The sequence below is a fragment of the Mirounga leonina genome, unplaced genomic scaffold (genome assembly GCF_011800145.1).
Source record: "Mirounga leonina isolate KUSES-001 unplaced genomic scaffold, KU_Mleo_1.0 Mir_154, whole genome shotgun sequence".
Classification (NCBI taxonomy): Eukaryota; Metazoa; Chordata; class Mammalia; order Carnivora; family Phocidae; genus Mirounga; species Mirounga leonina.
The window spans coordinates 1,625,784-1,653,073 of NW_023270389.1; the positions used below are offsets into that span (position 1 = coordinate 1,625,784).

The window sequence follows — 27,290 nt, forward strand, 5'->3', positions numbered from 1 at the left end:
TTGTATGTTACATTTCTAGCCCGCAAAAAAAAAAAAAAAAAGGTACTGGGGGGGGAAAAAGGATTCTGGATAGACACTCATAAGGTCCTTCTTTTACTGGTATTACAGCTCATTAAAAGTGCAAGGTGGTAGAATCCACTTTCAATTATCTAGCTTAAAGAAGGGGAGTTGTATTACAGATAATCCTAAACAACAAATGTTTATTTTATTCACCTACACTTGGACATCTGTAAACTAACCATTGAAAACAACTCTAGATTCCACTCCTCAACAGCTAAGTGACTTTGAACCCCTAGTGAATTACCCGTTCCTTCCCTACGAGCACTGGAATCCTGTATCCTCTCCAGGTCCCCCATCTTCATGTCACAGACACAGCCAAGCTTGAAGAAGACCTGTCAGGGATCCCACTGCCCTTCTGGCCACATCTCCGTCCTCCTGTTGCAAAACAGCCAGTGCTGCTGGCATTCTCCCTCCAGAGTTCCATCATCTGCTCTCCTCGTCCCAGAAACTCTCCGGCGCCCCCTCTCAACCACCTCCAAGCTGCAAGCACAGCCTTCTGTCGCGCCCCATCATCCTTCTCTCTCCTTTGTCACTAACTTTTTTTCTTTCTTTTTAAAGATTTTATTTATTTGACAGAGAGACACAGCGAGAGAGGGAACACAAGCAGGGCGAGGGGGAGAGGGAGAAGCAGGTTCCCCGCAGAGCAGAGAGCCCGATGCGGGGCTCGATCCGAGGACCCCGCGATCATGACCTGAGCCGAAGGCGGACGCTCAACGACTGAGCCACCCAGGCGCCCCCTTTGTCACTAACTTTTTTTTTTTTAATTCTTATGTTAATCCCCATACATTACATCATTAGTTTTAGATGAAGTGTTCCATGATTCATTGTTTGTGCATAACACCCAGTGCTCCATGCAGAATGTGCCCTCCTCAATACCCACCACCAGGCTAACCCATCCTCCCACCCGCCTCCCCTCTAGAACCCTCAGTTTGTTTTTCAGAGTCCATCGTCTCTCATGGTTCGTCTACCCCTCCGATTTCCCCCGCTTCATTCTTCCCCTCCCGCTACCTTCTTCTTTTTTTTTTCTTAACATATATTGCATTATTTGTTTCAGAGGTACAGATCTGAGATTCAACAGTCTTGCACAATTCACAGCGCTTACTAGAGCACATACCCTCCCCAGTGTCTATCACCCAGTCACCCCATTCCTCCCACCCCACCCCCCACTCCAGCAACCCTCAGTTTGTTTCCTGAGATTAAGAATTCCTCATATCAGTGAGGTCATATGATATATGTCTTTCTCTGATTGATTTATTTCGCTCAGCATAACACCCTCCAGTTCCCTCCACGTCGTTGCAAATGGCAAGATCTCATTCCTTTTGATGGCTGCATAATATTCCATTGTATATATATACCACCTCTTCTTTATCCATTCATCTGTTTATGGACATCTTGGCTCTTTCCACAGTTTGGCTATTGTGGACATTGCTGCTATAAACATCGGGGTGCACGTACCCCTTCGGATCCCTACTTTTGTATCTTTGGGGTAAATACACAGTAGTGCAATTGCTGGGTCATAGGGGGTAGCTCTATTTTCAACTTTTTGAGGAACCTCCATACAGTTTTCCAGAGTGGCTGCACCAGCTTGCATTCCCACCAACAGTGGAGGAGGGTTCCCCTTTCTCCGCATCCCCGCCAACATCTGTCGTTTCCTGACTTGTTAATTTTAGCCATTCTGACTGGTGTGAGGTGGTATCTCATTGAGGTTTTGATTTGGATTTCCCTGATGCCGAGCGATATTGAGCACTTTTTCATGTGTCACTAACTTTTAAATCATGTGCCTTGGGGCACCTGGGTGGCTCAGTCAGTGAAGCGTCTGCCTTCCGCTCAGGTCATGGTCCCAGGGTCCTGGGATTGAGCCCCACATCGGGCTCCCTGCTCAGTGGGGAACCTGCTTCTCCCTCTCCCACTCCCCCTGCTTGTGTTCCCTCTCTTGCTGTGTCTTTCTCTGTCAAATAAATAAAATCTTTTTAAACAAACAGACAAATAAATAAATGATGGGCCTTGTTCTCAGAGCTGTCCTCCTTCCTGACTTCTCCTATCATTTCTCCAGTTTTCCCTTCTCTGTCATCTTCCTCAGCCTAAGCTGGTCCCCTTCCTCCACATTCCTCTCCATGAAGAAGCACAACGAACACTCTGACTGTTTCTACTCCTACCTCTTACCCAACTTCAATCTCAGAGCTCTATTTTATCTTGGTGGCCCCCACATCACACCTCGCACTCCTCATACCTAAAGCCCAACTCCTTTCCAACCCCCCCAACGCCTGCGCCACCACCCCCAGGACAGAGCTCTTAAATGGTGTAAGGCTCCAAGCAAGATTAGTTCTTCCTTCGTAATGTCTCTAAGACACACCCCTTCTTCTCTCCCCACTGCCAATATCCAGTCCAAGCCTTTGTAAGGTCTCGAGGGGAGAAGGGCAAGGCTCTGTGGCGTCTCTTGCCTCCAGCTGCTCCATATGAATTACGTGCTTATCCTGTCTTCCCAACTAGACTACAAGCTTTCTGAGGTGAGAACTGTGCCTTCTGCTTCTTTTATTTATTAACTGGCTATCACCTACAGGAAAAGTTCAAACGCTTGAGCATGAAAAACAAAGCCCTTCACAATCTAAATATAATCAACCGCTCTGAAGACATCTCTCCCTTCTTCCAACCAACCATGTCACCATCCCCTTCGGCCTCTGCCTCGGTGCCTACTGCTCTTGGCCTACGATACCCCATGCCACCAACTGTCAAACTCTTACCCCTCAAGTCCTAAGGGTTATGTCATCTCTGTAGAGCCCCACCCAATGTCCCTTTACACTGCTGCCCCTCCTCCACAAGCCCCACTTCATGTTCATGTCCATCTTGGACATAGTAGTTCACCACTCCAGACATGAGAGAGTAAGAGAAAGAAAAGGATACAGAAGAGGATCTCGGAACGGGAGGGAGAAGAAAGTCTCCACCCATTCATAAACCTGACTGCTGACCCTTATGAGCAGTGCAGTTCCGATTCCATAGTGAATCAGTATCCCCGTCAGAAACACCGCTTCATAACTGAACTGCAGAGAGCACAGTGGCAAACTGGTGCGTCAAGGCAAACATGGCCTAACAACCGTTCATATCTTACCTCCTTCCTCCTTGACTTCTTCACTAGGCTCTCCTGAAAAAGGCTCCTTTGTAAGAGGATGATCACCTCTGTCTTCTTGGGGAAGAAGCCCAGGCCTGAGTGTCATCTTCTTCCCTCTCCTTGAGCCAGTGGCCTGGACTTTTCCTTTACCAATGTGTACATTAAGGGGCTGGGAAGACTCCAAGGAAGGTAGGGTGATTCCCTGAGAGATGGCCACATCAGCAGCTTCTAAAACTGGTGCATTTGTGTCCTGGGCGAGCACCCTAGAACTCAAAGACGGATCCTCCACACCAAGCTGACTTCCAGCATCCTGCACAGACTCTATTTGGAGGCCAGCTGCTCTGCCATGACTCGGACCCCCAGAGAGTGACGCTGACCCCAAGTCTTTCACCTGGTCAGACGACGATTTAATGGCTGACTCCAGGTCTAGGTCCTCTTCCTCCTGGTTGCTCTGGTGCTGTGGGGACTCTGTCACCATAGTCCTTCTCTTCTTACAGGGCAACATTGTACAAGTCCCACTCCTCTTCCATCCTGAAAGGAGAAAAGCAAGTTCTCATCACCCTCATATTAATTAATGATAAGAGCATTTCTTCAAGTATCTTTCCACTTATTCATGTTCAGTCATGGACACAGTACACCAAATACACAATGTCCCGATGGGTGGGAGGTGAGAGACTGTGGTTAGAGTGTGGTACTCAAACCCTAACTTCAGCGTACTAAGCAATAGCACTTAGTACACTATCTTGGCTGAGTGATTTAACCTCTCTGATCTTGAGTTTCCTCCACTGTAAAGGATATTAACTGGGCTTACCTCATAGAGTTGTTGTAAAAATTAAACAGTAAGTGATTAGTAAATGTTGGTTACCATTACTACCATCAGGGAGGTAGAAAAGCATGATGCTGAGAGCAAACTGTGGAGTCAAACTCCATTTGTTTCCCAAATCACCTTCTCTCCAGCTTTGTGACCCTGCATAACTTAAACTGAACCTCAGTTTCTTCAGCTATAAAATGAAATGGGGACACCTGGGTGGCTCAGTCAGTTAAGCGTCTGCCTTCGGCTCTCAGGTCATGACCCCAGGGTTCTGGGATCGAGCCCTGACTCCAGCTCCCTGCTCAGTGGGGAGCCTGCTTCTCCCTCTGCCCCTCCCTCTGCTTGTGTTCTCTCACCCTCAATCTCTCTCTCTCTCAAATAAATAAATAAATCTTTTTTTTTAAGATCAACCATTTTATTTATTTGTTTGTTTGTTTGCCAGAGAGAGAGAGACAGCGCACAAGCAGGGGGGAGTGGCAGGCAGAGGGAGAAGCAGGCTTCCCGCCAAGCAAGGAGCCCAATGCAGGACTCGATCCCAAGACCTCAAGATCATGACCTGAGCTGAAGGCAGACGTTTAACTGACTGAGCCACCCAGGCGTCCCAATAAATAAAATCTTTTTTAAAAATGTTTTTAAAAATGAAATAAAAATAGCATCTACGTCATTAGACAGCAATTTATTAGATCAATGTTTGCTATTGCTGTTTTCATGAACAGGTAGTTCCATTAACAGAAACAATCCAAAAGCAAAGTGTGGTTGTTTAAAAACGTTAAGCTATATTAACAGAAATTGTGTGTTGAAAACAAGAGTTCTACTATTCTTTATGCTATGTTACTTCTTGACTCTTGGCTTCTATTCCGGTTTTTCACAATTTAAGGGCAACACTAACCTAAGCTGGAGGGTATCTTTTATGTTCTTATAGCACCTGTTTGCAAAGCTCTTTTACAGTATTTTTTTTTTAAGATTTTATTTATTTATTTGAGAGAGAGAACACATGAGAGAGGGGAGGGTCAGAGGGAGAAGCAGACTCCCCGCCGAGCAGGGAGCCCGACGCGGGACTCGATCCCGGGACTCCAGGATCATGACCTGAGCCGAAGGCAGTTGCTTAACCAACTGAGCCGCCCAGGCACCCCTCTTTTACAGTATTTATCACTTTTGTCATTCTCTTGTCTGTCTCCTTCCCATCTCCTTCCCCCAAAACTACATGCTTTCCGAGGAAAAGGACTCTTCCAACTGGTACCCCCAGTACTTGGCAGGATCTGCCTATGGTATACTCAGTGAATGTTTCCTGAAGAAACGAACACATGCAAGAGGGCATGAACTTCCCATTTGGTGCTTATTCTATGCAGCATTTGGACCATGAGTTAAGCATTGGATGGAAGCTGATCGCATCTTTCTACCCAGAAAACCTTTACTCTTATAAAATAGGTTCAAGAATAAAGTAAGTTGCCTTGTACAACACTGAGTTCTTCCTCACTGACAATGCCCATCTACCAGGGTACTACACGAAAGCTTGGGCTAGAGGACTAAGAAAGTTCTCCCTCAGAGTCTGAACTATAAGGTTATTTTAAAACTCCCCAATTCAGGGGCGCCTGGCTGGCTCAGTCAGAAGAGCGCAGGTACAACTCTTGCTCTCAGGGTTGTGAGTTCGAGCCCCACGCTGGGGACAGAGATTACTTAAATAAATAGATAATTTTTAAAAATAAAGTAAGCCTCCCTAATTCAGTCTCTCCAGGCAGCAGCAGAACCCCACCCCTGGCTCCAAACCAGTTTGTTTCACACACACACACACCTATCGGGGAAATCAGGTATCCTAACTCTGGCTTCTAATGCACACTGACTGGCTATTAAAGCTCAGTAAACACGTGAAGGCTCTGCTGATCCCGGTGAGGGGTGGTGGAGAGCAGGGAAGAGGGGGTGGGAGCAGCCTGCACGGGTCCTACGTCTCAGAGATGACCAGCTGAGAAAAGAAAAAGAAGGACGGAGGCAGGCAGCTACCGTCCAGAGGCAGCAGCGGGCAGAGATGGGCCCCAGGCACTTCGACCGCAGCAGCTCTCTTAGGCCCCGGCTCCGGGAACTGGGGTCACACCCACGGGGGGAATGAATGCGACCCCGGGCAGCGCCAGCGCGGGCCCCTCCCGGGCACGGGTTCCAAAAGGGGGTCCTCGCTGCGCTCCGCACCCCGGCGCCGAGGGCGGCCCCGCTCCCCACGCCCGGCCCGGCACCGTCACGCACCCGCGCTGACCCGACCCCTCTTCCCGCCCCACCGCACGCGCCCCGCCGCCCTCACCAGCCGGCCAGATCCCGCGGAAACCCAGCCTCGCTACCGCCGGAAGTCGGCCAACGGCAACGACGGACGTGCGCGCCCCCGAGCCGCGGTGCGCGCCGCCGGGCCGCCAAGGAGCATGCGCCAGCCTCCGGGCGCCATGCTAGCTCGGGGCGGACCGAAGCCCTCGTGCCAGCTGCCGCCCAAGACTTTAAGTGCGGTCCCTGGCTTTTTTCGTCCGTGGAGCTGCCCTCCTCTAAGCAAAGCCGGGGGTTGCGATGCAGTGCTGTAGTTTGACAGCCAGCCCTTCCCGCCGCAAGATACCTGGAATACGGGACCGAGGAAATGGCGAATTCATACGATCGCAGAACGAGGACTCCCTGGTTTGTACAAATAGTGCCGTTTCCCGAATAAAACGAAGGCAGCCTGGGACTCATCCCACAGGGATTACTCCTGTCTGTATAACACTCTCCATTCCACAGAATGCTTTCACTTACGTTATCATAGGTGATCTGGTCTTCACAATGAACCCTGTGGGACAATGGCTATCATACCTTCCAATTTACACAGAACAAATTTCGGGCTCAGCTGGGAGGGTGATTTCGCAAACACACAGCTATCAGGGGAAGTCAGGTGTCCTAGCTCTGGCTTCTAATGCACACTGATCCAGTGCTCGGGAGGGTGCGGGGGCAGATGGATGTTCACTCAATACATGGATTTTGAGTGAATAAATGATTTCTAGAACCATGTTCTTTCCACTTTGCTAGAAGGACAGAATGTCGAAGCTGAGAAAAAACACACTCAGCTGTCTCCGTTTACAGGTGAATCACCAAAAATGTTTATGCATTTAAATAATTTGACCTGATCCTGTCTGTAAACAAGATGAAAGCATCCACAGTCAAAAAGAAGGGTGAAATTGCAGTAATCATGGAGATTACTGCCAGGATTCTACAAACTGAATCACCCTACCTCTCCCAAATGCCAAGGAAGTCTCTAGAAGCTTGGAGTTTCGTCCGTGTCCTGTTCTTCAACCTACAGAATACACAGATCTGTTGGTTTGCTCGCTCGCTCTGCCCTTCTCTCTCCCATTGTGTGTGTGTGTTGAAAGTTTTGGAAGAGAAATACCCAGGTGAACTTTGACACACCTCACTAGTCTTTTTTTTTTTTTTTAACAGCTTTAATGTACACACCACAAAACCCATCCGTAGATGGATTGTAGCATTTTACTTCTATAATTATTCCCAGTAAATTTTCAGAGTTGTGCAACCATCACCTGGTTTAGTCTTTAATCAGACCTTCTGAAGTTTACGAAGTCTCTGTAATAACCCTTAGTGGTCTCAGAAATGCGTAACTATACTGGCAAATGATACTGAAATGCAGGCAGTACAGAATTTTCTTTTTCCACAATCCTGGGCTCCCTGCCACCCAGAACATTCTGCTGCTGTATTTAGCCCGGGGAAGGGAATCACAGGATCTACTGGACCTCATAGAAAAAAGTACCTACACCTCTTGGGCCGCTGGGCTTCCCCCTTACGGACCCACAGCGCGCCAGTGGGCGGGGTCTTACTCTCAAGCAGTCTCGGCAACCGCAGGGGTCCTCTCGCCGAGAGTTTCCGGAAAGGGGCGGGGCCTGGCCTCCGGAACTTTTCGGACGGAGGCGGAGTCTTCTGCCGAGGGCCGTTCGGAAGAAGGCGGGGCCTACCTCGCATCAGGACCAGTCTGGCTGCACCTGCATCCTTCGCTCAGAGCATCCCTGGAGCATCTTAGGAGGCGGCCGCAGCTGGCAACCAGGGGCCCGACCGTCGCAGGAGGCGTCCGCCAGACACCTTCCCCCTCCCCTGAGCTAGCGCTCTACAGCGGCGGCCTCGGTGCTGACCGGGCGCCCCCAGACTCGTCCGACCCTTGAAAAGGCGTTTATAGCAATAGCCTCTGGTTACGACATGGCTGAGATCACCAATATCCGACCTAGCTTTGGTAAGTGGAGTCGGGAAAACTAAGCCTGGGGCAGTGGGCACCGCCGCAAGGCCAGAGGGGCCCAGTGCTGGGAGGGGGCGAAGCCCACATCAGGGCCTTCCAGCGCCGGCCCCGCTAGGATGGGGCCTGCCACGGCGGCCGGCGGCGCCTGAACTTGAGCTGCGGGCTGCAGGGGCCGGCCCGGCGGGGGGCTCGCTGGGGTCGTGGGTCCCGACGGACGCGCCAACCCGTGTGGGCCGCGTCAGCGCTCTGCGGGGTGGGAGTGGGGGGGCAGGACGCGGCCCCCCCCCCCCGGGCGCGCAGGGCGGTGCCCCGTGCTCCCCCTCCCACTGCTCGGGCTGCGGGGGAGGGCGGCGGCGGGGGATGGGCGACAAGATGGCAGCTGGGGGGCTGGGGGTGCGTGGGCTGGGGGACGGCCGCGGAGCAGCCAGGGCTGCGGGGGCGCGGGCGCGGGGAGCCCTGCCCAGCCGGCGGTGGGGCGCGGGGCGCGGGGCCGGCGGCCGCCGAGGACCCCCAAGTGCGGTTCTGCACCGTAATGGTGGGTCCGTCCGATGCTACCAAATGGCGCTTGGCGCTGCCGAGCCGGGGATGACGTGATGTCTATTCTGGGCCTCCTGGCAGCGCCCAGGCCCCTCTTCGCGGGCCTTTGTTCCCTGTTTCCCTGGCTGGCCTTTTCGAAAGGGGGACTCACCGCGCTGGTGCCGGCGGGGGCGCGGGCCCGGCCGGGGGGAGGGGCAGAGAGGCCGGGCCCGGGGGAGGCCGCTTTGTGTACCCGGCAAGGCATTACGTCATCGCGGAGCGGCTGGTCCCCGACCCGGGCCTCCAGGCTCCAAGCTCGGCTGCACTCCCAGGGGCAGAGAGTGGAGTGGAAAATAGGGAGGAAGACGGGAAAGAAAAGCTGGATAAGCAAGTTTTTTCCTTTTGGGGGCTTCCTCCAAAATGTGCTAGGGTTGCAAACTTCCTGGGTTATGCTTTCCTGGTTGAAAAATAAAGGAGTTGCCCTGCTTCTCCCTCACTTCCACCCCAGCTTGGCTGAGAGTTGCCGTCAGCCGAGGATTCCTTCATATCCCCTAAGAGAGTCTATCTTTCAGACAGTCCAGAAGGTTTGAGCATCCAGACAACAATTTTTAGGGTGGGGCCACAATCCAACTAGGAAATGGCTCTTCTCATTCCCCAGTAAGAGGTTCATGGAAATGAGCTCTCCCACTTCAATATCAGGAAGAAGACATCAGATCAGGGGAAGTATCCAGAGAGCAAATCACACCCATTAGCTACTGGTTCCCACTGATTCCCCAAGGCTTAGCTGTGTTTCTTTCTTCCACTCCACCTTCTGCATCTCTATCTCTGAGTCCTAAATTTACAACACAGTTGTCCCTTTTGTAGTCACATGAGCACTCCATGATTTTTCTTCCTGCCCTTTCTCTTTTGTCTTATGCCTTCCTTCCAACATATTCTTTTCTCTAATTGCAGTTCCAGATTCCTTGGAAAGTTAGAGCATGTGGAGCATAATATAGTGGTTTCCTTTAGAAGGAATATTAGTGGAAAAGAGAAAAGAAATTACTTCAACTTTTACATACTCTCATTTTATTTAATCCTTACAGCATTCTCCGGTGTAGGCATTATTATATATATTTGCCAGATGAGGAAACTGAGGTTCAGTGAGACAAAATAACTTGGGTCAAGTCAAACAAACAGCAAAGGTAGTGCTAGGACTTAAACCAATGTCCCGCTGATTCCAAAGTCCATTGTCATTTCACTGTATCACCCTGGCCCACTTGACAGGGAAAAGCTGTTTTAGTAAAGGGAGTGTCAACAGCAGGTCTGGTCCAAGGCTGAGAGGCGGGGCACAGCCCAGAGACGTCTTACGGTCTTTGGACGTATACAGGGGTCCTACATAGAGAGCTGCCACTTCCGACGTTCTCACATCCCATAGAGTACTTCATTTCAAATGCCTTAGCCCTTGGGAGGTGCACCCAGCCAACACTCAATTAGCCGTGACCTTGGAGGACAAAAGGAGCAAGCAGCACAGTCACTGCAATTTATGACTACTTTAAAACCCTGACTTCAGCCATTAGTTCCAACTTCCTTTTCCCACCAAGCTTTTGATGAAAGCAAGACAGAGGGTTCCTAGTTTCAGCATCTCTGATTTTCTAGTTCACTGCCTTGGGTGTGGAGGAGAGAGGCAGGGGTTAACAGATACTAAAACAAAGAAGAAAGAGGGGGAGAAGTGGGAAAGCAGGTGGAGGAGAGTGCCTGGAAGAGTCTACAGATAGCTTCACAGGTTTGTCTTCTTTTCCTTCCCTGTCCTGAGACATGGGAATCCCTCTTCTTCTCTCCCCATCCCGCCTCCATTTTCTAACAGCAAATGTGGAGGCATCAGTGGGCACTCTCCAGACCACAGAGTAAATCTATGGTGGAGCCAAAAGGATCACTCAGATGTCTCCCAGCCTGGGCCTTTATATCTCTCTTTTAAATCATTCTCAAAAATGTACCTGTCTGGTTGGTTTCCTGCTTTCCTCGTCTCATGGAGGTAAGCTCTTCACTGTCATTAATCAGTAGCAAGCAGTTTTCAAGAAAGTCCCTGATTGGTGAGCAGAGAGACACTTTCTCAGATTGTGCCCATTTTCATTGACCATGGAATCCAATCAGTTTTTCAGCTGTTTACTGAGCTCCCTTTAGATGCAAAGACTCAAGGACTCAGAGATGGACAGGATGTTATTTCCGCCAGCTTTCAAGGAGCTTCCTACCAAGGCTGCTCGCATTTTGTGAAGCCTGTCCCTAACAACTCTTATTCCACTTGATATTTGAGAAACAGTATTATTATTTAGTATGGCCGTGGACATGGTCACCTTCATTTATTTTGTTAATGGCTTTACTCCTTCTCTGTACTGTATTATTAAAGGATGTAACCCCTTCTTTTCTTGCCTGACCCCAACCTTCATAGAATCATGGAAGGTTGGGGAAAGAACTTCAGAGACATTTAGTCCAATCCCTACTGAAGAAATCTCTTTTAGAATATGCCTCACCAACGGAGATCCAACCTCTGAAAGTTTCCAGTTGGAGAGTCATTGCCTCATGAAGCAATCTGAGCCATTGTGAGGCAGTTCTAATAATAATTTGACTCTTTTCACTGAGTCAGAGTCTGTCTTCTTGTAGCCTCCTGCCCTCCAACGTACAATCCAACCAGACCTCTTCCATCCAAAGGCCTTCAATAACTAAAGAAATTTATTATTCCCAGAACACTCAGCTCCAATTCCTTCAACTTTTCCTCATTTGGTATGGTTTCCTGGTCTTTTATGACCCTGATTATCCATCATGTAGAGACGCTCTGGTGTCAGGCAGACCAGGGTTTGGATTCCATCACTGCCATTTGCAACTACGTGTCCTAAGGCAGATTTGAGTACCCAGGCTCCTCAGTTATAAAGTGGGGATATCGGTGGTACCTAGTCAACGAGTTCTTTGGTTCAGAGGGAGCTCTGGCGCAGGGTCTGGCAGGGACACAATAAACGTGCACAAGAAAAGAGCAGTTGTTATTCTTGTCCGTGCTAGGCAGAACAGGATATATGTCATGACCGGCGCAGATTAAATCATACTACCCCCACCCCCCATCATCTGGACATATTCACAGTATTCATAGTATGGGTTGGCATCAGACTTGTGGTCATCTGAACAACTACTTTTTTTTTTCTTGAGAGAGAGAGAGCGCGCGCACACGTGTGCACATGGTGGGGAGGGGCAGAGGGAGAGAGAGAATCTTAGGCAGGTTCCACGCCTAGCACCGAGCCCGATGCGGGGCTCAATCGCACAACCCTGAGGTCAGGACCTGAGCCAAAATAAACAGTCATGTGCTCAACCAACTGAGCCACCTGGGCGTCCCACAACTAGATTGTTTTTGCTCAGACTTGTCAAGTAAGGTCTCCCGTTGTGTATTGATAGGTTTTGAAGACCAATATAGAATTTTACATTTGTCTTTGATATATGTAATCATATTGACTCACTTTTCCAATGTGTGGGGGCTGTTTTGAATTCACTGATTCATTTGTTCTCTGAATACTTTACTAGGTGCCACGTGATTCTAGGACGTGGGGATATAGCAGTGAACAAAACAGACAGTCAGGGGGCACCTGGGTGGCTCAGTCATTGAGCGTCTATCTTTGGCTCAGGTCATGATCTCGGGGTCCTGGGATTGAGCCCTGCATTGGGCTCCCTGCTCGGTGGGGAGCCTGCATCTCCCTCTCCCACTCCCCCTGCTTGTGTTCCCTCTCTCGCTGTGTTTCTCTCTGTCAAAAAAAAAAAAGACAGTCACTATTCTTACCAATCTTCTCTGGTAAGGGAGGACAGACAAAATATGTCAGGAGTAATAAGTGCTATGTAGAAAAATAAAGCAGAGCAACGGAGATAATATCTCACTGGGGGCAGCCAGGAGATACTTTTCTGGTGAGGTAAGGTTTGCGCAGAGGCCTGTAGTGAGTGAGGCAGTGAGCCGGGCAGATACGTGGTGGAAGGGTGTTTCAAGAAGATTCTGGAATGTGTTAAAGTCATATTCGTTTCCTTAGTTCTCCCTGCCCTACCCAAGTCTTCCCCTAAAAGGTAACACGGAAAAATAGAGGTCTTTTATGGAGACCTTTAAGGCCTAAACCCAGCTTGGCTTCAGTGGACTTAAGGGGGAAAAGAAACCCCAAACTGGTTAAGGGGCCCCACTTGTATGGGAAAGGACAAGAGTAAAAGAAGGAAACAATGTTTCTCGTCGGTATTTGTTCATTTGGCAAATATGTACCAAGTACCAGCTCTGCATTTTTGGTGCTGGTGAGACAGAAATGAACAAAATAGAAAAAATCCCAGTCCTGGTGAAACTTATTCTCTAGTGAAGATATGTTTCTTGTAGTAAAATCATGTACGTGTGTGTATTATGTGTGTGCACATGGGTGTGCGTGTCGCTGCGTGTGAGAAAGGTAAGATGTAAGGAGAAAGGTACGCAGGGCGAGGACTCGTGGGTCTCAGCAGGAAGAAGGTTGAACTTTTATTGTACGGCAACAGGGAAGGTGATGCTTGAGCAAAGGCCTGACATTTCCACAGTCCTTATTTCTTCCTATTTAAAATACAAGTATTTGGGGAAAAAATAAGTAAAATAAAATAAAACAAGTGTTTGGAGCTAGGAGCTGAAATTTGGAGCAAGTTTTAAAGTACTCAGATCCAGCTTTCTTTTTACCACCTACCCGCCTTTACCACCCTGAACACCCTCCCCGGACCACCCAGAGTCAGCCCTACATCCTTCCACCCCAATGGCCATTCCGTCGACACAAGCCCACTGCAAACCCTGTACGGGATGCCGTGGAACATTCTGCTGAAGCCAGACGTGGCCCTATGTGCTGTGTAATGGCTCAGGTAAAAGGTGACTTTATAACACGAGGCAGCTTTATGTGAAACACAAATCGGTAAGAGGGAACCAAGTCCTTAAGTGCTAAGAGAAGGCCAAGAAAAGAACAGGCAGCCGGGTTGGGGCCCTTTAGGGAAGGCTTCCTGGAGAAGCGGAGGATCCCATGCAGGTCTGGTGGGAAGGAACAGCCCTGGATCGGTGGGACAGGATGGCTGGGGGCCTCTCCCAGAGGGGGGATTCTAAGCCTGGACGAGCGCCTGTTGCTGTGCAGGCTTGGTTGCAGGTCCCTTGGCTCTGCAGGGAGGTCGGTCTGGACAGGGGGCTGAGGTCCACCTGCCTTGACACCCTCTGGTCTCCACCTTCAGATGTGTCCCCAGTGGTGGCTGGCCTCATCGGGGCATCTGTGCTGGTAGTGTGTGTCTCGGTGACCGTCTTTGTGTGGACATGCTGCCGCCAGCGTGCAGAGAAGCAGCACAAGACCCCACCGTACAAGTTTATCCACATGCTCAAAGGCATTAGCATATATCCAGAGACCCTCAGCAACAAGAAGAAAATCGTCAAAGTGCGGAGAGACAGAGGTGGCCCTGGGAGGGAAGGAGGGCGCGGGAATGTGCTGGTGGATGCGGCAGAGGCTGGCCTGCTGGGCCCCGACAAAGGGCCCAAGGGGCCCAGCTCTGGCTCCTGTATAGACCAGTTACCCATCAAGGTGGACTATGGGGAAGAACTGAGGAGCCCTGTCGCGAGCCTGACCCCCGGGGAGAGCAAAAGCACATCTCCGTCATCTCCAGAGGAGGATGTCATGCTAGGAACCCTCACATTCTCCGTGGACTATAACTTCCCGAAAAAAGCCCTAGTGGTGACGATCCAGGAGGCCCACGGGCTGCCGGTGATGGACGAGCAGACCCAGGGTTCTGACCCCTACATCAAAATGACCATCCTTCCCGACAAGCGGCATCGGGTGAAGACCAGAGTGCTGCGGAAGACGCTGGACCCCGTGTTTGACGAGACCTTCACCTTCTACGGCGTCCCATACAGCCAGCTGCAGGACCTGGTGCTGCACTTCCTTGTGCTCAGCTTCGACCGCTTCTCCCGGGACGACGTCATTGGGGAGGTGATGGTGCCGCTGGCCGGCGTGGACCCCAGCACGGGCAAGGCGCAGCTGACCAGGGACATCACCAAAAGGAACATCCAGGTGAGGAGCAAGAGTGTGTCGGGGAGGGCCAGGAGGTTGGGGGAGAGGAGATCTCAGGGAACAAGTGGAAGGGCGGGGCCTGTATGAACGGCGGGGAGGGGCTGTAGGATCAAGAATCAGCAGGGACCAAAGTAAGACGGAGGGCCTGCTCCAGAAGGAACTTCGCGAGGAGAGAGGGACAGGTAGTTAGCTGCTGGAATTTCACTTCGTGGGTGGCATCCTGACACTAAGTCCAGCTTACTTGGAGCAGGCTCGTCCCCACCAGTCCTAGACCCTCATCCTATCGAGGACATGGGGCTGGTTTCTTCTCCAAAGTCCTGTGTGATCTTCTGCCAGTGAACCATGATGGGGCTTCAGTAATTCTGCCCTCAGCTTCCCTGTCCAGCCCCAACCAGGTCAGGTTAGGGTCCACCCCCGTGTAGGTTCGTGAGCTGCTTCACCTCCGAGCCCCACTCCAGGCCGAGCCCCTGCTGCAGACCCTCCTCCTCTGAGCCCTGGGAATGAGAGCGCACCCTCCTGCCTTCTCCCCACTGGGCCGGCATTGGCTCTTGAGTTGTAATTTCAGGGCTGTCAGAACCATGCCCCCACGCCCCCTGGTTCACGCGTTTCTTAACTGGGGGGGCAGTGTGGTTGTCCACTGAGCACTCCGTCCACACAGGCTGACATCACGCCCCAGCTCACCGCTTCCCGGCCCAGGGGCACAGCTGGATCACTGCACCCTCCTAGGCTTCTGTTTCCCCATCTGTAAAATGGAGCTGATAACACCATCCTCCTCAGAGGGCTTGAGGATTAGAGGAGATGATGTGTCTGGCACACTGTTCCCTGGGGGAGAGAGACCATCTTGGCAACTGCCCCATAGTGAGTAGGTGCCTTGAAAGAGGTTGTTGGCATTTTAAATTTAGACTTTCATTCCTGTTCCAAGGTACAACCTGATAACAAGGGCTTTGAAGTCAAAGCTGAGTTTGAATCCAAATCTCGCCCGCTCCCTTAGCTCGGCTTAGCAACTCTGATCTCAGGTTCCCACAGGAATGAAGCAAGAGGATGCCTTTGCACAGCCCCTCGCGCGCAGTGACCCTCCAAGAAATCGGACCCACTATCCTTATCGTTGCCACTGTTTCTACTGTTAGTGAGGCTTGGTCGCCGGAGATGTATGTGGTTCGCAGACGTTTCTGTTCTGTTTTGACAAAGTAAAGGAAGGCAAGGGAGCCTGAGTCAGTGCAGAAGGAGGTGGGGGGTTCAGAAAGGGTGTCAGAGCCCCTGAAAACAACCGCACATCTTGCAGAAAGCTGCACGGCTTAGAGGCCATGCTTATCTCCTGATGCCCACCTACAAGCCCACACTGGACTCACTGGGGAGGCAGGGGGCTCGGGACTGGACAAGAGAGGCTTCCGGGCCAGTAGGGGCTATGTGTGCAGTGAGCTCCAGGCACAAGGTGTATCCTCTACCGGGGGCACTGCCCCTCGGAGCGTGTCCCAGGCACCTGTCCCCCTGCCGCTGGCCCAGCCGTGCCCTTGCCCAGAGAACCGCTCGGCCTCGCAGCGGCCAGGAAGCCCAGGCGTTTTCAGAGTATTAGAGGGGTTTGATCAGGGCATCAGCACAGGTCCAAGGCCAAGACACAAGGAGACGTCCTAGAGTCCACCACAGCAAGGGCTCTTGTATCCTCTGGGGTTGGAGTCAGAAGCACCGATAGACACTGGGGCTGTGACCTGCTTTCATCCTGCTCCCTCCCCTCCCCCTTGCCTGTCATCTCTTTTCCTCAGGGTTCTGCCAAGCCCTCGGGGCTCGGGCTGGCTGACACCCCTTTCCTGCAGCCCCGGTGCCCCGCTGCCTGCCTTCCTCCAGCTGCCCAAGCCGTCCTTCCCTGTAGCCCCAGCTTGGTAGAGCCATCTCGCTGGCTGGACACCCCCAGACGGCTCATGCTCTCATAGCCCACAGCCGAGGGCAGCCAATGGCTCTGTGCCAAGCTGCAGCTGGGAAGAGACTGGCCAGGAAAGGGACTGGTGTGGGCTGGGAACAAAACAGCCTCAAATCCAGGACACTGGCCAGGACAGACAACGACGTTTGCCAAAGTGCCAGGGGCTCTTGGCAAGAGCCAGGTTTCTTTCCACTTTATTAACTCCCTTCAGGAGGGACAAGCCAGGGCTAGGATCCTAAGCAACACGTCCCCTGGGAGAGGCCCAGACAGGACACACAGAGGCTGTGCGCCCCTGCACCAGAGCTTTCCAGCCTCCTGGACATCCTGAGCGTGTTTCCCGAGCCGGCGCCTGTGGGCAGGGCTGTGTTCCGTCCTGAGCCATGGCTGTCACCGTGCCGGCCTGGCCGCTAGTCCCCAAGCCTCCCTGCAGTGCAGCCTCCGCGTGTCTCCCAGTCCTCCCTGCCGTGGCCAACAGTCTGCCCTTTCTGGATCTCCCCTTGGCTCACCAGTTAGAGCTGCTCTGAACCGTTCCACACTCTGTAAAGAGCTTTTTCTGGTCTGTGGAAGGCATCCCCTTAGAATACGGGGCCAAATTATCTTCTCCCACCCAGAGGCCTCAGTGGGGACTGGTGAGAATTGCACTTTCCCCCCCGCAACTGCATTTCCTTAGCAGAAACTGCATTTCCCCTCCTTAGCAGAAAAATTGCCTCTTGTCCTTTCCATTATCCACTGCAGTCCAGCTGAGGAAGCCCAGGACTGGTCATCCTCTCTGACCCTTCCATCTCGCTCCTTTCTCTGGGCCAGCAATCACTGTCTCTCTAGGTCTCATCTAGGCTGGACCAGGAAGGCTAATGGGATCACCGAGAGCACTCTCAGCTCTTATGAATATATAAGACGTAGGAAGCATTAAAAATTAACCCTTGATGGGGTGCCTGGGTGGCTCAGTCGTTAAGCGTCTGCCTTCGGCTCAGGCCATGATCCCAGGGTCCTGGGATCGAGCCCCGCATCGGGATCCCTGCTCGGCAGGAAGCCTGCTTCTCCCTCTCCCACTCCCTCTGCTTATGTTCCCTCGCTCGCTGTCTCTCTCTGTCAAATAAATAAATAAAATCTTTAAAAAAAAAAAAAAGCTAATTCTTGAGTCTAACTCAGAGATCAGAGATTTGGGGCATTATGTATACTGTGATTTTTCACTAATAATCAAGGGTTAACTTTTTTTTAAGATTTAATTTATTTATTTGACAGAGAGAGAGACAGCGAGAGAGGGAACACAAGCAGAGGGAGTGGGAGAGGGAGAAGCAGGCTTCCCGCCGAGCAGGGAGCCCGATGCGGGGCTCGATCCCAGGACCCTGGGATCATGGCCTGAGCCGAAGGCAGACGCTTAACGACTGAGCCACCCAGGCGCCCTCTAGTTTTTTTTTTGTTTTTTTTTTTTTGAGGGGCAGCTTTTTTTCTAATATTTTATTCAGGACATTTTTTTAAAGTAGGCTCTCCACCCAACGTGGAGCTTGAACTCACAACCCTGAGATCAAGAGTCTCCTCTCTTCCGACTGAGCGAGCCAGACACCCCTCAGATAAAAATTAACCTGAATTTACATTCCCGTAATAAATCTCCCACAGGGAGAAGGAGGTGGTCCAGAGAGGGCGAGGGGATAAAGAACAGAAGTAACTGGCCAGTGGGTCAGGCAAAGTTGTTGGACTCCCCCAGTCTCTTCAGGTCATTGTTTTCCAAATCACTTCCTGTCTTTCCTGGGCCGCATCTGGTGTTGATGGCCTGTGACAATGGTCATGGGAATGACAGGATTATTAAAATCTCAGATTTGGAAGGACCCTGAGAGGTCCCACAGTGGAGCCAGAAGGGACTGAAAAGAAAGAAACGAGCCAGGAAGAGGGTAGCTGTGCTTTCATATCGGGGAGAAGATGAGGGATGTTCTTGTTTCTCTTGTTTTCCCATGACTGTGAGTTGTGTGGAGGTGGCCCTTGGGACTTCTAGCCCCATTGAAGGTGTGCTGAGGATGTGCGGGTCCACCTAGTGCAAAGGCCCTGTGGCTGGACAGTCACTCTGGGAGGGGCTCTGCTGATTACAGGGAACAGAGCCTCACCTGAGCACTTCCTTCATCTGCGTGTCTTCTTTAAGACCTCTAGTCCACTGAGGGCGACCGGAGCCCGCTGTCTGAGAGCAAAGCCTCCCAGCTCTTTCAGGCGTGGATAAGACCCTTTCTGCCCCTGTGCTTCCGCCTGCCTCACTAGGCCGGGGGGGCTGGGAAATGGAGCTCGCTCCCAGCGCCTGACAAAGAGCCCTTGAGAAAGAACCATTGATGATGCTACTTGCAGTGGGAATTGGGTGGAAAGAGAAGGGGGGGAGGGACGTGAGATCTGGCCTTTGGTGCAGAGTAAGAGCGGGACAGGCGTTCTGCCGTGTAAAATGGCCAGAGGTGGGGGGAGGTTAGATGGAGAACAACTGCCTGAGGGGTGATTTTAGGGGAGAAAATTATTAGAAGGGCAACCGGAAGTTGTCCACTTTCCCAAAGCTAGGGAAGGAGCTTGGGGATTTAGATTTTACAAACATTTCGCTCTAATGGGTGATTTACAAAACACAGTTTTAACCAAATAATTAGGAAATCCAAGCTATAATTTTATAGTCAAGGCTTTTTTTTTTTACAAATAAAACTCTTTGTTTTTTGTTTTTTTTTAATCATCGGGTTTATTTTATTTACTTATTCATTTTTAAGTAGGCTCCACCCCCAGCGTGGGGCTTGAACTCATGACCCGCCATCAAGACTTGCATGTTCCATGACTGAGCCAGCCAGGTGCCCCTCAGAAACTCTTTATTTTTCAAATCAAGTTTCTCTCTTTTTTTTTTTTTTAAAGATTTTATTTATTTATTTGAGAGAGAGAGAATGAGAGACAGAGAGCATGAGAGGGAGGAGGGTCAGAGGGAGAAGCAGACCCCCCCCCCGCTGAGCAGGGAGCCCGATGCGGGACTCGATCCTGGGACTCCAGGATCATGACCCGAGCCGAAGGCAGTCGCTTAACCGACTGAGCCACCCAGGAGCCCCAAAATCAAGTTTCTCTTTTCCCCTTCTTCTGTATAGTTCAAATTGTATTGTTTTTTTTTTAAGATTTTATTTATTTATTTGACAGAGACAGCGAGAGAGGGAACACAAGCAAGGGGAATGGGTGAGGGAGAAGCAGGCTTCCCGCCCAGCAGGGAGCCTGACGCGGGGCTCGATCCCAGGACCCCGGGATCATGACCTGAGCCGAAGGCAGACGCTTAACCGACTGAGCCACCCAGGTGCCCCTCAAATTGTATTTAAAGACTGTATGTGCATATTCAAGGGTGGTCCAGGCACAGACCTCAAATCGAGCTCACATTTCCTTATTTGTGGACTGGGCGGGGAGTGCGGCCCAGACCAGCCCAAAGTTCTTTCAGGATCAGTGCACCGGAGCTCTCCGTGGTGGTGGAAATGCACTCTGTCTGCCCAAGGACACTCGAAATACGGCTCGTGTGACTGAGGAGCTGAAATTGTCATTCTATTTAATTTTAATGAATTAAAACTTAAATGTAAGTGGACACATGGAGCTAGTGCCCCTGTTTTGGACAGCTCTGTTCTGAATGTTCTTCGATGGCATTTAATTCTCTTTTTCATGTGTGATTCCTCTCCTGATGTCATTTGGCTGTAGCTAATAGTAAAAATGAGTTTACATTCTCTAATTGGGGTGTGACTCATGTCAAAAGGAAGCAGGCCAGAATAACACTGGTTGGCAAGGGTTTTTAAACTGGGATTTTAAACTGGCTGAGGGTACTTCCCGTGGACGTAATCAAGAGCTGACAACATCTATGTTATGGGTAAGGAAAAAATGTGGGCCTTCAATCTAGCAGAGAAAAGCCATGAAAATCCTTTTTCAAGTCTGTTCTCTTTGGGACTTCAATTTCAAAAGCTAAAGTCTAAGTTTACATTTTAGTCATCTTATGCCCTAGGAGAGACATTTCCCTACATTCCTGGAATGACATAGAGCCTCAGGACAGTTTCTGAACCATGTGAAGTATTAGTACAATTTCATTCCTTGAGACGAGTTGGGCCTCGTAATCAAAGCACAGACGTTGAGGTTTCTCTCCTTGTTTTTCACTGATGAGCTAATTCTGTGATTTTCTGTTGTTGTTCCCGCACAGATTGCACCCCCCTCCCAGTAGGGAGTGCTTGCTGAGAGTAGGCTTCCCCCTCGAACCCCTTTCCATCCCCCTTTCCCTCCCCCTTTTCAGCCGACCCTGAGTAGACGCACGATAAGTCATTTTGTGTGTCTGTGACAAATGGAAGGCCGGTGGTGGGTACAGTCTGTTCTTGCTCAATCAGAGAACACTTCCTGGGGTAGGTGCCATTTCTTTGGGGCTTTGTAGACTACAAGGAATAAGAGTTGGTAGTAGGGGGATTTTTGTCCCAAATTTCCTTATTTTGTCCAATATTCCTGGAACCCCACCTCCTTTTGTTTTCCTTCTTCCAGCCTCATCCCTAATTTATAAACCAGAAACACACAAAATTTTTAAAAATTATTTATTTATTTATAAAAGATTTTACTTATTTATTCGACAGCGAGAGAGTGAACACAAGCAGGGGGAGCGGCAGAGAGAAAAGCAGACTCCCCGCTGAGCAGGGAGCCCAATGCGGGGCTCGATCCCAGGGTCCTGGGATCATGACCTGAGCCGAAGGCAGACGCTTAACCGACTGAGCCACCCAGGCATCCCAATTTTTCAAAAATTAAAAAAAAAAAAATGAGAAAACAAAAGAAACATAAAAATAAATAAAACAAAAACAATAAGCGAGAAACACAAGAAATTGCCCTCCACTTCGGTGAGCTCTTCTTGAGACGCGTCCTGCCCCGTGCTCACCTCCGCTGCGGGCGCCTCCTCCGCAGCCTGACGCACCAGCCTTGGGGCCCGTCGCCCTTCAGTTCGTGCTCCAGCCTCGCCAGAACAATACTAGTCTTCGTGAACAGTAACACAGCAACAAGTGTGTCCCTCCGGGGCCGGCAGCCGCAGCCCCACCTGTGAGCTCTGGCTGGCTCTGCTGTTTGGTTAGAAGCCCCCCGCCCCGCCCCAGTCTCCCTCTCTGTCGCCCGCCCCACCTCCCACCAGCATCCAAGGGCAGCACCTCCCCTCCCACCATCCTTGGAACACAGTGGACCCAATGCCCTCAGAGTCCGCATTCTGCCGCCTGTCCTGACCCGTCCTCCCTCCGTACGTCGCCTCTCCTCCTCCTCCTCACCTTCCTAAACTCAGCCCGGAGGTCAGCCAGCAAGCCCTCCCCTGGGTCCCCCAGCAGCACTCAGACGGGCTCCTTACTACTCTGATGAGGGCAGGTGTGTTTGTCTGTCTCTTCTGGGCACGGTAAGCTCCTTGGGAGCAAGAACGAGATCCTGGGCGCCTGGCCAGCTCAGTCACTGGAACACGCAGCTCTTGATCTCAAGGTTGTGAGTTCGAGCTCTACATTGGGTATAGAGACAACTTAAAATTAAAAAAAAAAAAAGAAAAGAAAAAATGGGAAAAATGAAAAAGAGAAAGAAAAACAAGAAAGAACCAGGTCCTATCGGCTCTGGACCCCCAGCACATAGCAATGTATCCAAGTATTGTTTAAAATGTCCTTTGGGGGCCAGAGCATTTTTTCATTTTCCAAGCAGAGCCTAGAATACAATTCAAAGAGGGGAAGCCCAAGCTGTGGGCACCGGGGAGGAGGCCAGCTTGGCTGGAGAAGACACTGGGAGGCAGACAGAGCAGGCGTGCGTACTCACCGTGCGGAATGGGGGGAAGTTCAGGAACCTGCCCAAAGCCAGGGGGTGAGAGAACAGCGAAGTGAAGGCTCAGCCCCAGGTCTCCTGCCTTCCACGTGGCATCCAGGCTCTAAAACTGTTATCGCAAGAACCGAATGAGGGAATGGGAGAGAATGCGCTTCTCTAGGCGTTGGCACAGGTAAACGTTTACCCGTTTTAATGTATTTAATCTTCTTGCTGATGCTGTGAGGTCAGTGCTATTTTTATCTGCACCTTCAGACGAGGAAACTGGGGCACAGAGCCGTCAAGTTCTTGTCCAGGTCACACAGCAGGGGGGGCAGAGGACTTGAATCCAGACCAGTCTGGCCTGAGACTCGCGCTCATGAATACGAGGCGAGGCCACCTCTCCATGCCGTCGGTTTCATTTAGTATCAGGACTGTAATGAGAACGTGTCCGTTTCCCCTCCCTGTTAAACATGGTAGTAACACACTGGCGGGATGCACAGCTTCCGTGGCCCTCCGCAGCCCCCCCGCCCTGGCCTCTGCACACCCGCTGTCCCTGCCCTGCCCCCGCCCCGGCCAGGACTCTCATGTGCTGTTTCCTCTTCGTAGAAGTGCATTAGCAGAGGGGAGCTCCAGGTGTCTCTGTCCTACCAGCCCGTGGCACAGAGGCTGACCGTGGTGGTCCTCAAAGCCCGACACCTGCCGAAAATGGACATCACCGGTCTCTCAGGTAGCAGCTATTTACCTCGACCTGCCTCGGGCCCCCTGGCCCTACGCCGCCCCGCCTGCACCCCCGACGCCCTTCGGTCCCCACCTGTTCCTCTGCGCATGGTCTCTCCCCGGTGACTACCTAGGCTCTAGATGTCCCTAGCGCGGGAGGGGCCCCGGGTGAGTGGACAGGGTTCGACGTTTGGTGAGGTGTCCGGAGGGGTGTCCTGACCTCTCCAAAACACAGCAGGCATCTGTGAGTCCCTGCGCCCTGGAAAATGCTTCCCAGTGTCATGGGCTTTCTTCACTCCTGACTTGGGGAAGTTGTTCTGTTCTGTTCCTGCTTGGTTCCCTTGGCCCCTCGCCTGGGCAGGCAGACCCACCTGAAGTCACAGTGCATCTGGTGTGCCGTCCCTGGAGACCATGTGTGAGTGGCCACCAGAGTTGAGCAACCCCCCCCCCCCCATGAAGCCACCATTTGAGAGGAGGACCGTGTCATGGGCCTGTCTCCCTTTTCTCTTGTCTCTTTGGTGGCCCCAGATCCTTACGTCAAGGTGAACGTCTACTACGGCAGAAAGCGCATTGCCAAGAAGAAAACCCACGTGAAGAAGTGCACTTTGAACCCAGTCTTCAACGAGTCTTTCGTCTACGACATCCCCCCTGACCTCCTGCCCGACGTCAGCATTGAGTTCCTGGTCATCGACTTCGACCGCACCACCAAGAACGAGGCGGTGGGGAGGCTGATCCTGGGGGCACACAGCATCACCAGCGGCGGTGCTGAGCACTGGAGGGAGGTCTGCGAGAGCCCCCGCAAGTCCGTGGCCAAGTGGCACAGTCTGAGCGAGTACTAGTCCCCCGGTGGGGACAGAGATGCCAGACGGGAGCAGACTTGGAACCTCCTTTTAGTTGTAGAAGATTTCTTACAAAACACACCCCACAAAGAACACCCCACATGACCACAGCTGCAGATCAGTTCTTAGCGATGACGATTTTTCTCCTTTGCAAGGCACTAGAAATCCTTTTTTTTAATGGGGAAAAAGAGAGGGAAGGGCCTCACAAGTCTATATATAACAATGTAACCTTATACTTGCATGTCTAATACAAACTGAAATTAGCCTAACTGCCAATATCAAGTTACAGATTTTGATCCATGAAAATCGTGTTTTGTGCCGAATTGTATTTGCTGATTACCTGAAATTGGCCTCTTTTTACTGGGCTTCTCTGGAGAGTGACTCCCGCCCCCCAGCTCAGCAGAAGGATGTTGTTTTGCTCATGGAAAACCTCACGGTGTCGTCATCCCCGTCTTGTCTCCTTCCCACCTCGGACAGCTCTGCTCTTTAACTGAGCTCAGGGTCCAGAGGTCTGTCGTGAGCCAAGAAACGAAGTTGGGGTGGATGAGGCCGGGTGTGCAGGGGAACGAGGATTTGGTTCTTGGTGCCGCGCCGCCGCGGGGAGGGCTCAGGGGCGGTCCGGGGTCAACTTGCGATGAGTACGCGAACACGGCCGACTTCGAGGTAGAGCTCGGGTCTAGGAAACCAGGGGGCTCCTCCGGAGAGAGCTTCGAAGGCTTCCAGTCCGGCCGGGGGCTCCAGGGAGCTGGGGCGTTCGTGGCTCGTGCGTGTGGGCTGAACGGTGCGTCCGCCACCCCCTAGCAGCCCCATGGCCAGACGACAGCCGTCTGCTGGTGTGAAGGATGAAACTGGCCTGTCTTTCCAGAAATGCTGACCCATGAGAAGCTTGAGAGTTTTCTCAGGTAGCTTAGATGAGATTGGTTTTGCTTCATAAGGAAAAGGGCCTTCAGAAATTATTCTTTATCCTTAAATTTTTCAACTGTGGCTCTTAAAACTAAGGAAATGAGTGAAATGAGTAACTGGGAGTTAATGGGTAGTCAAGATAACCTGGGTTCTTTTCTACCATCCTGTCCCTCATAAGAGTGCTTAATTCTTGGGTTTCACTGAGCGTCCAGACAAGGTGAAGGGCTGGGGGAGGCGCGGGGTCCCGATCCCCCCCCCCCCCCCCGCCAGTGGGCAGCCTGGCGGCGAGGGGGCTGCTGTCTCGCTGAGATTAGGGCTCCGGGCTCGCGGTCAGCCGCGGCTCTGGCGTCGAGACCTGTCGGAGGGCAGAGCCCGGGCCACAGGCCGTGAACCTGTCCGGCCAGCAGAGCTCAGGTTAGCAGCCGCCGGAGCCGAGGCCTCAAAGAGCAGGTCCACCCCCTCCGACCCGCTCCCGAGGCGGCTGGGCGTCCGTGGACAGAGCGGCAACGGTGCGTGTGATATTCTTTTAGCTCTTGTGGATTTAGGACCAGTCTGCTCCCTGGATCTTTTCGTTGTCCTTTTTAAAGCCTGGATTCTGAGCAGTGCTGAGCAGTTCTGAGCAGGCACAAAGCCCACTCTGTTCTTGCCCCTGCCCCCCGCCCCCACCCCCTTCATCTGACTCGCTCTCCCATCAGTGTGTCCACACCACCCGTCTCTAGCCCAAACTCCATGGAGTGTAAATACTGTATCATACGTAGAAGAAAATAATTTTTGTTTTCTAAAAATGCATTTTGAGATAGTTTAATGTAAATCTGACAGGAGCATTCTGAAGCCCCATTAGGAAAAAAATCTTAAATGCTTCCTCTTCATCGCCTTAATGTCTGAAGATCAGAAATTGCTGAGCAACCCGCTTTTGTTTCCTTCCCAGAAACAATGCAAAGCAACAGCCGTGGAGAGTCTGGTCTCTGCCCTGCTGAGTGTGACCTCAGCCCCTCCCGCCACAGGCCTGGGAAGGCCGCCTCGCCCCGCTCCTCTCCTCCCCATCCCTGGTAGCTTTCTCGCTCCCACTCTTCGGGTCTGTGGAGCAGCGGGTGGTGAGGTGACAGGGCGGGAACCAGCAGACAGCACAGGGCTCCTCCCTCCTACCTCACGCCTGATCCATCATGCCCTTGGCTTTGCTGTCCCCAAGTCTCTTAGCTGCCTTTGGCTTTCACACGTGCCCTCCCAGAGCTAGCCGATCCCGCCGAGGAGCAGCGCCTCCTCCCGAGTCAGTTGAAAGACGAGAGTCGCACCCAAGCTTTTGCACAAGGCATCACGGTCAGGAATGGGTTAGGGAGCGACCACTTCGGATTTTCCAAGAGTCAGGCCTTCTCTGCTGGTATCTTGATTCCTTTGGGAAGACAAGAGTTTTCCTTAATAACAAGTCCCTTTAGGAGTTATCCCTCCTTTCAGTTCTTCTCAGTGGAGGACAGCCAAGATGTACGTGTCCAGGAACATGCTCTCGCTAGGAAAGCAGAGAGGACTGGCTTGTGGGACAGGAGCGGCTTGCTCAGGAGAGGGAACGATGCAGGTCTTTTCTTGGAAGGCTTTTACTGTGGCCGCGATTGTGACGTTGCCCATTGCCCTCACCAGGATCCTTCTCCAATGTGGTCGCCTTTCTTTACCTTGTGTCTTCTCTTGTAAAAAAAGAAACTCAAAATAAATGTGTCAAATTAAAAAAAAAGAAAAAGAAAAAAAAAGAAAAACCCGGAAAAGCAAACATGAATTGTGTGAAACTTCATAACGCTGTAATGCTAAGCTACAATATGTAATGCTATATTGTATGTGGAGTTTGTTAATGCACCACACAAGTGCAAAATAAAGACTGACTCACATTACACACAGGCGCACCAGTTTTCTTGGGAGCTGGGTGGCCGTGAGCGAGGTCAGCACTCAGACTCCAACAGGGTGATCTGGCGCACGCTTCCAGTGCGATCCCCACGTCCCCCAAAAGTCCAGATCCCAGGGGCACCTGGCCTGCTCGGTCCAGGGGGCCTGCGACTCTTGGTCTCAGGGCTGTGAGATCAAGCCCCCCGTTGGGTGTAGAGATTACTGGGAAAAAAAATGCAGATTCCAGGCTCCAGACTTAGAGTCCTTTCTCTAGTCCTTCTGTTTTCCTCTCAAAATGTCATTCCTCAGACCATAACCACCAGGAGAGAGAAGATGGCTTCAGTGCTCGTTAGCTTGTCCATGTAATTGGAAATATTTATACCCCAAAGCAATTCCAAGAGGGCTGATTCTGTTCTCTCATTCATTCATTCCTAACAAAGATTTGTCATTGAGAGCATACCGTATGCCAGGTGCCAGGGACACAACACTGAT

The 27,290-nt window shown here is 51.5% G+C and overlaps 2 protein-coding genes across 5 annotated transcripts in view; one reads left to right on the forward strand and one right to left on the reverse strand.

Annotated features, from left to right (window-relative positions):
- The window catches only part of GON4L (gon-4 like), a 67,607-nt gene extending 58,679 nt beyond the window's left edge, over positions 1-8,928 (reverse strand). Inside the window, exons 1-2 of one of the 3 annotated variants that reach the window (XM_035009776.1) lie at positions 7,946-8,035; positions 3,167-3,697 (exon numbers count right to left, since the gene is read on the reverse strand). In XM_035009776.1, the coding sequence (XP_034865667.1) occupies positions 3,167-3,697; positions 7,946-7,952 (538 nt within the window). In that variant the 5' untranslated portion in view covers positions 7,953-8,035. Of the gene's footprint in view, positions 1-3,166; positions 3,698-6,267; positions 6,312-7,945; positions 8,036-8,908 lie in introns of those variants that run through there. The other 2 variants (XM_035009778.1, XM_035009777.1) reach the window with 2 other exon arrangements.
- Positions 8,134-26,806, forward strand: SYT11 (synaptotagmin 11). 2 transcript variants are annotated; one of them, XM_035009783.1, is made up of 4 exons: positions 8,134-8,217; positions 13,960-14,786; positions 23,077-23,200; positions 23,716-26,806. In XM_035009783.1, the coding sequence occupies exons 1-4, from the start codon at positions 8,184-8,186 to the stop codon at positions 24,024-24,026; spliced, it is 1,296 nt and encodes a 431-aa protein (XP_034865674.1). In that variant the 5' UTR covers positions 8,134-8,183; the 3' UTR covers positions 24,027-26,806. The 2 variants fall into 2 exon arrangements, with proteins under 2 accessions (XP_034865674.1, XP_034865676.1); XM_035009785.1 differs by having other exon boundaries at positions 23,077-23,197.
- Positions 26,807-27,290: the final 484 nt, after the last annotated feature.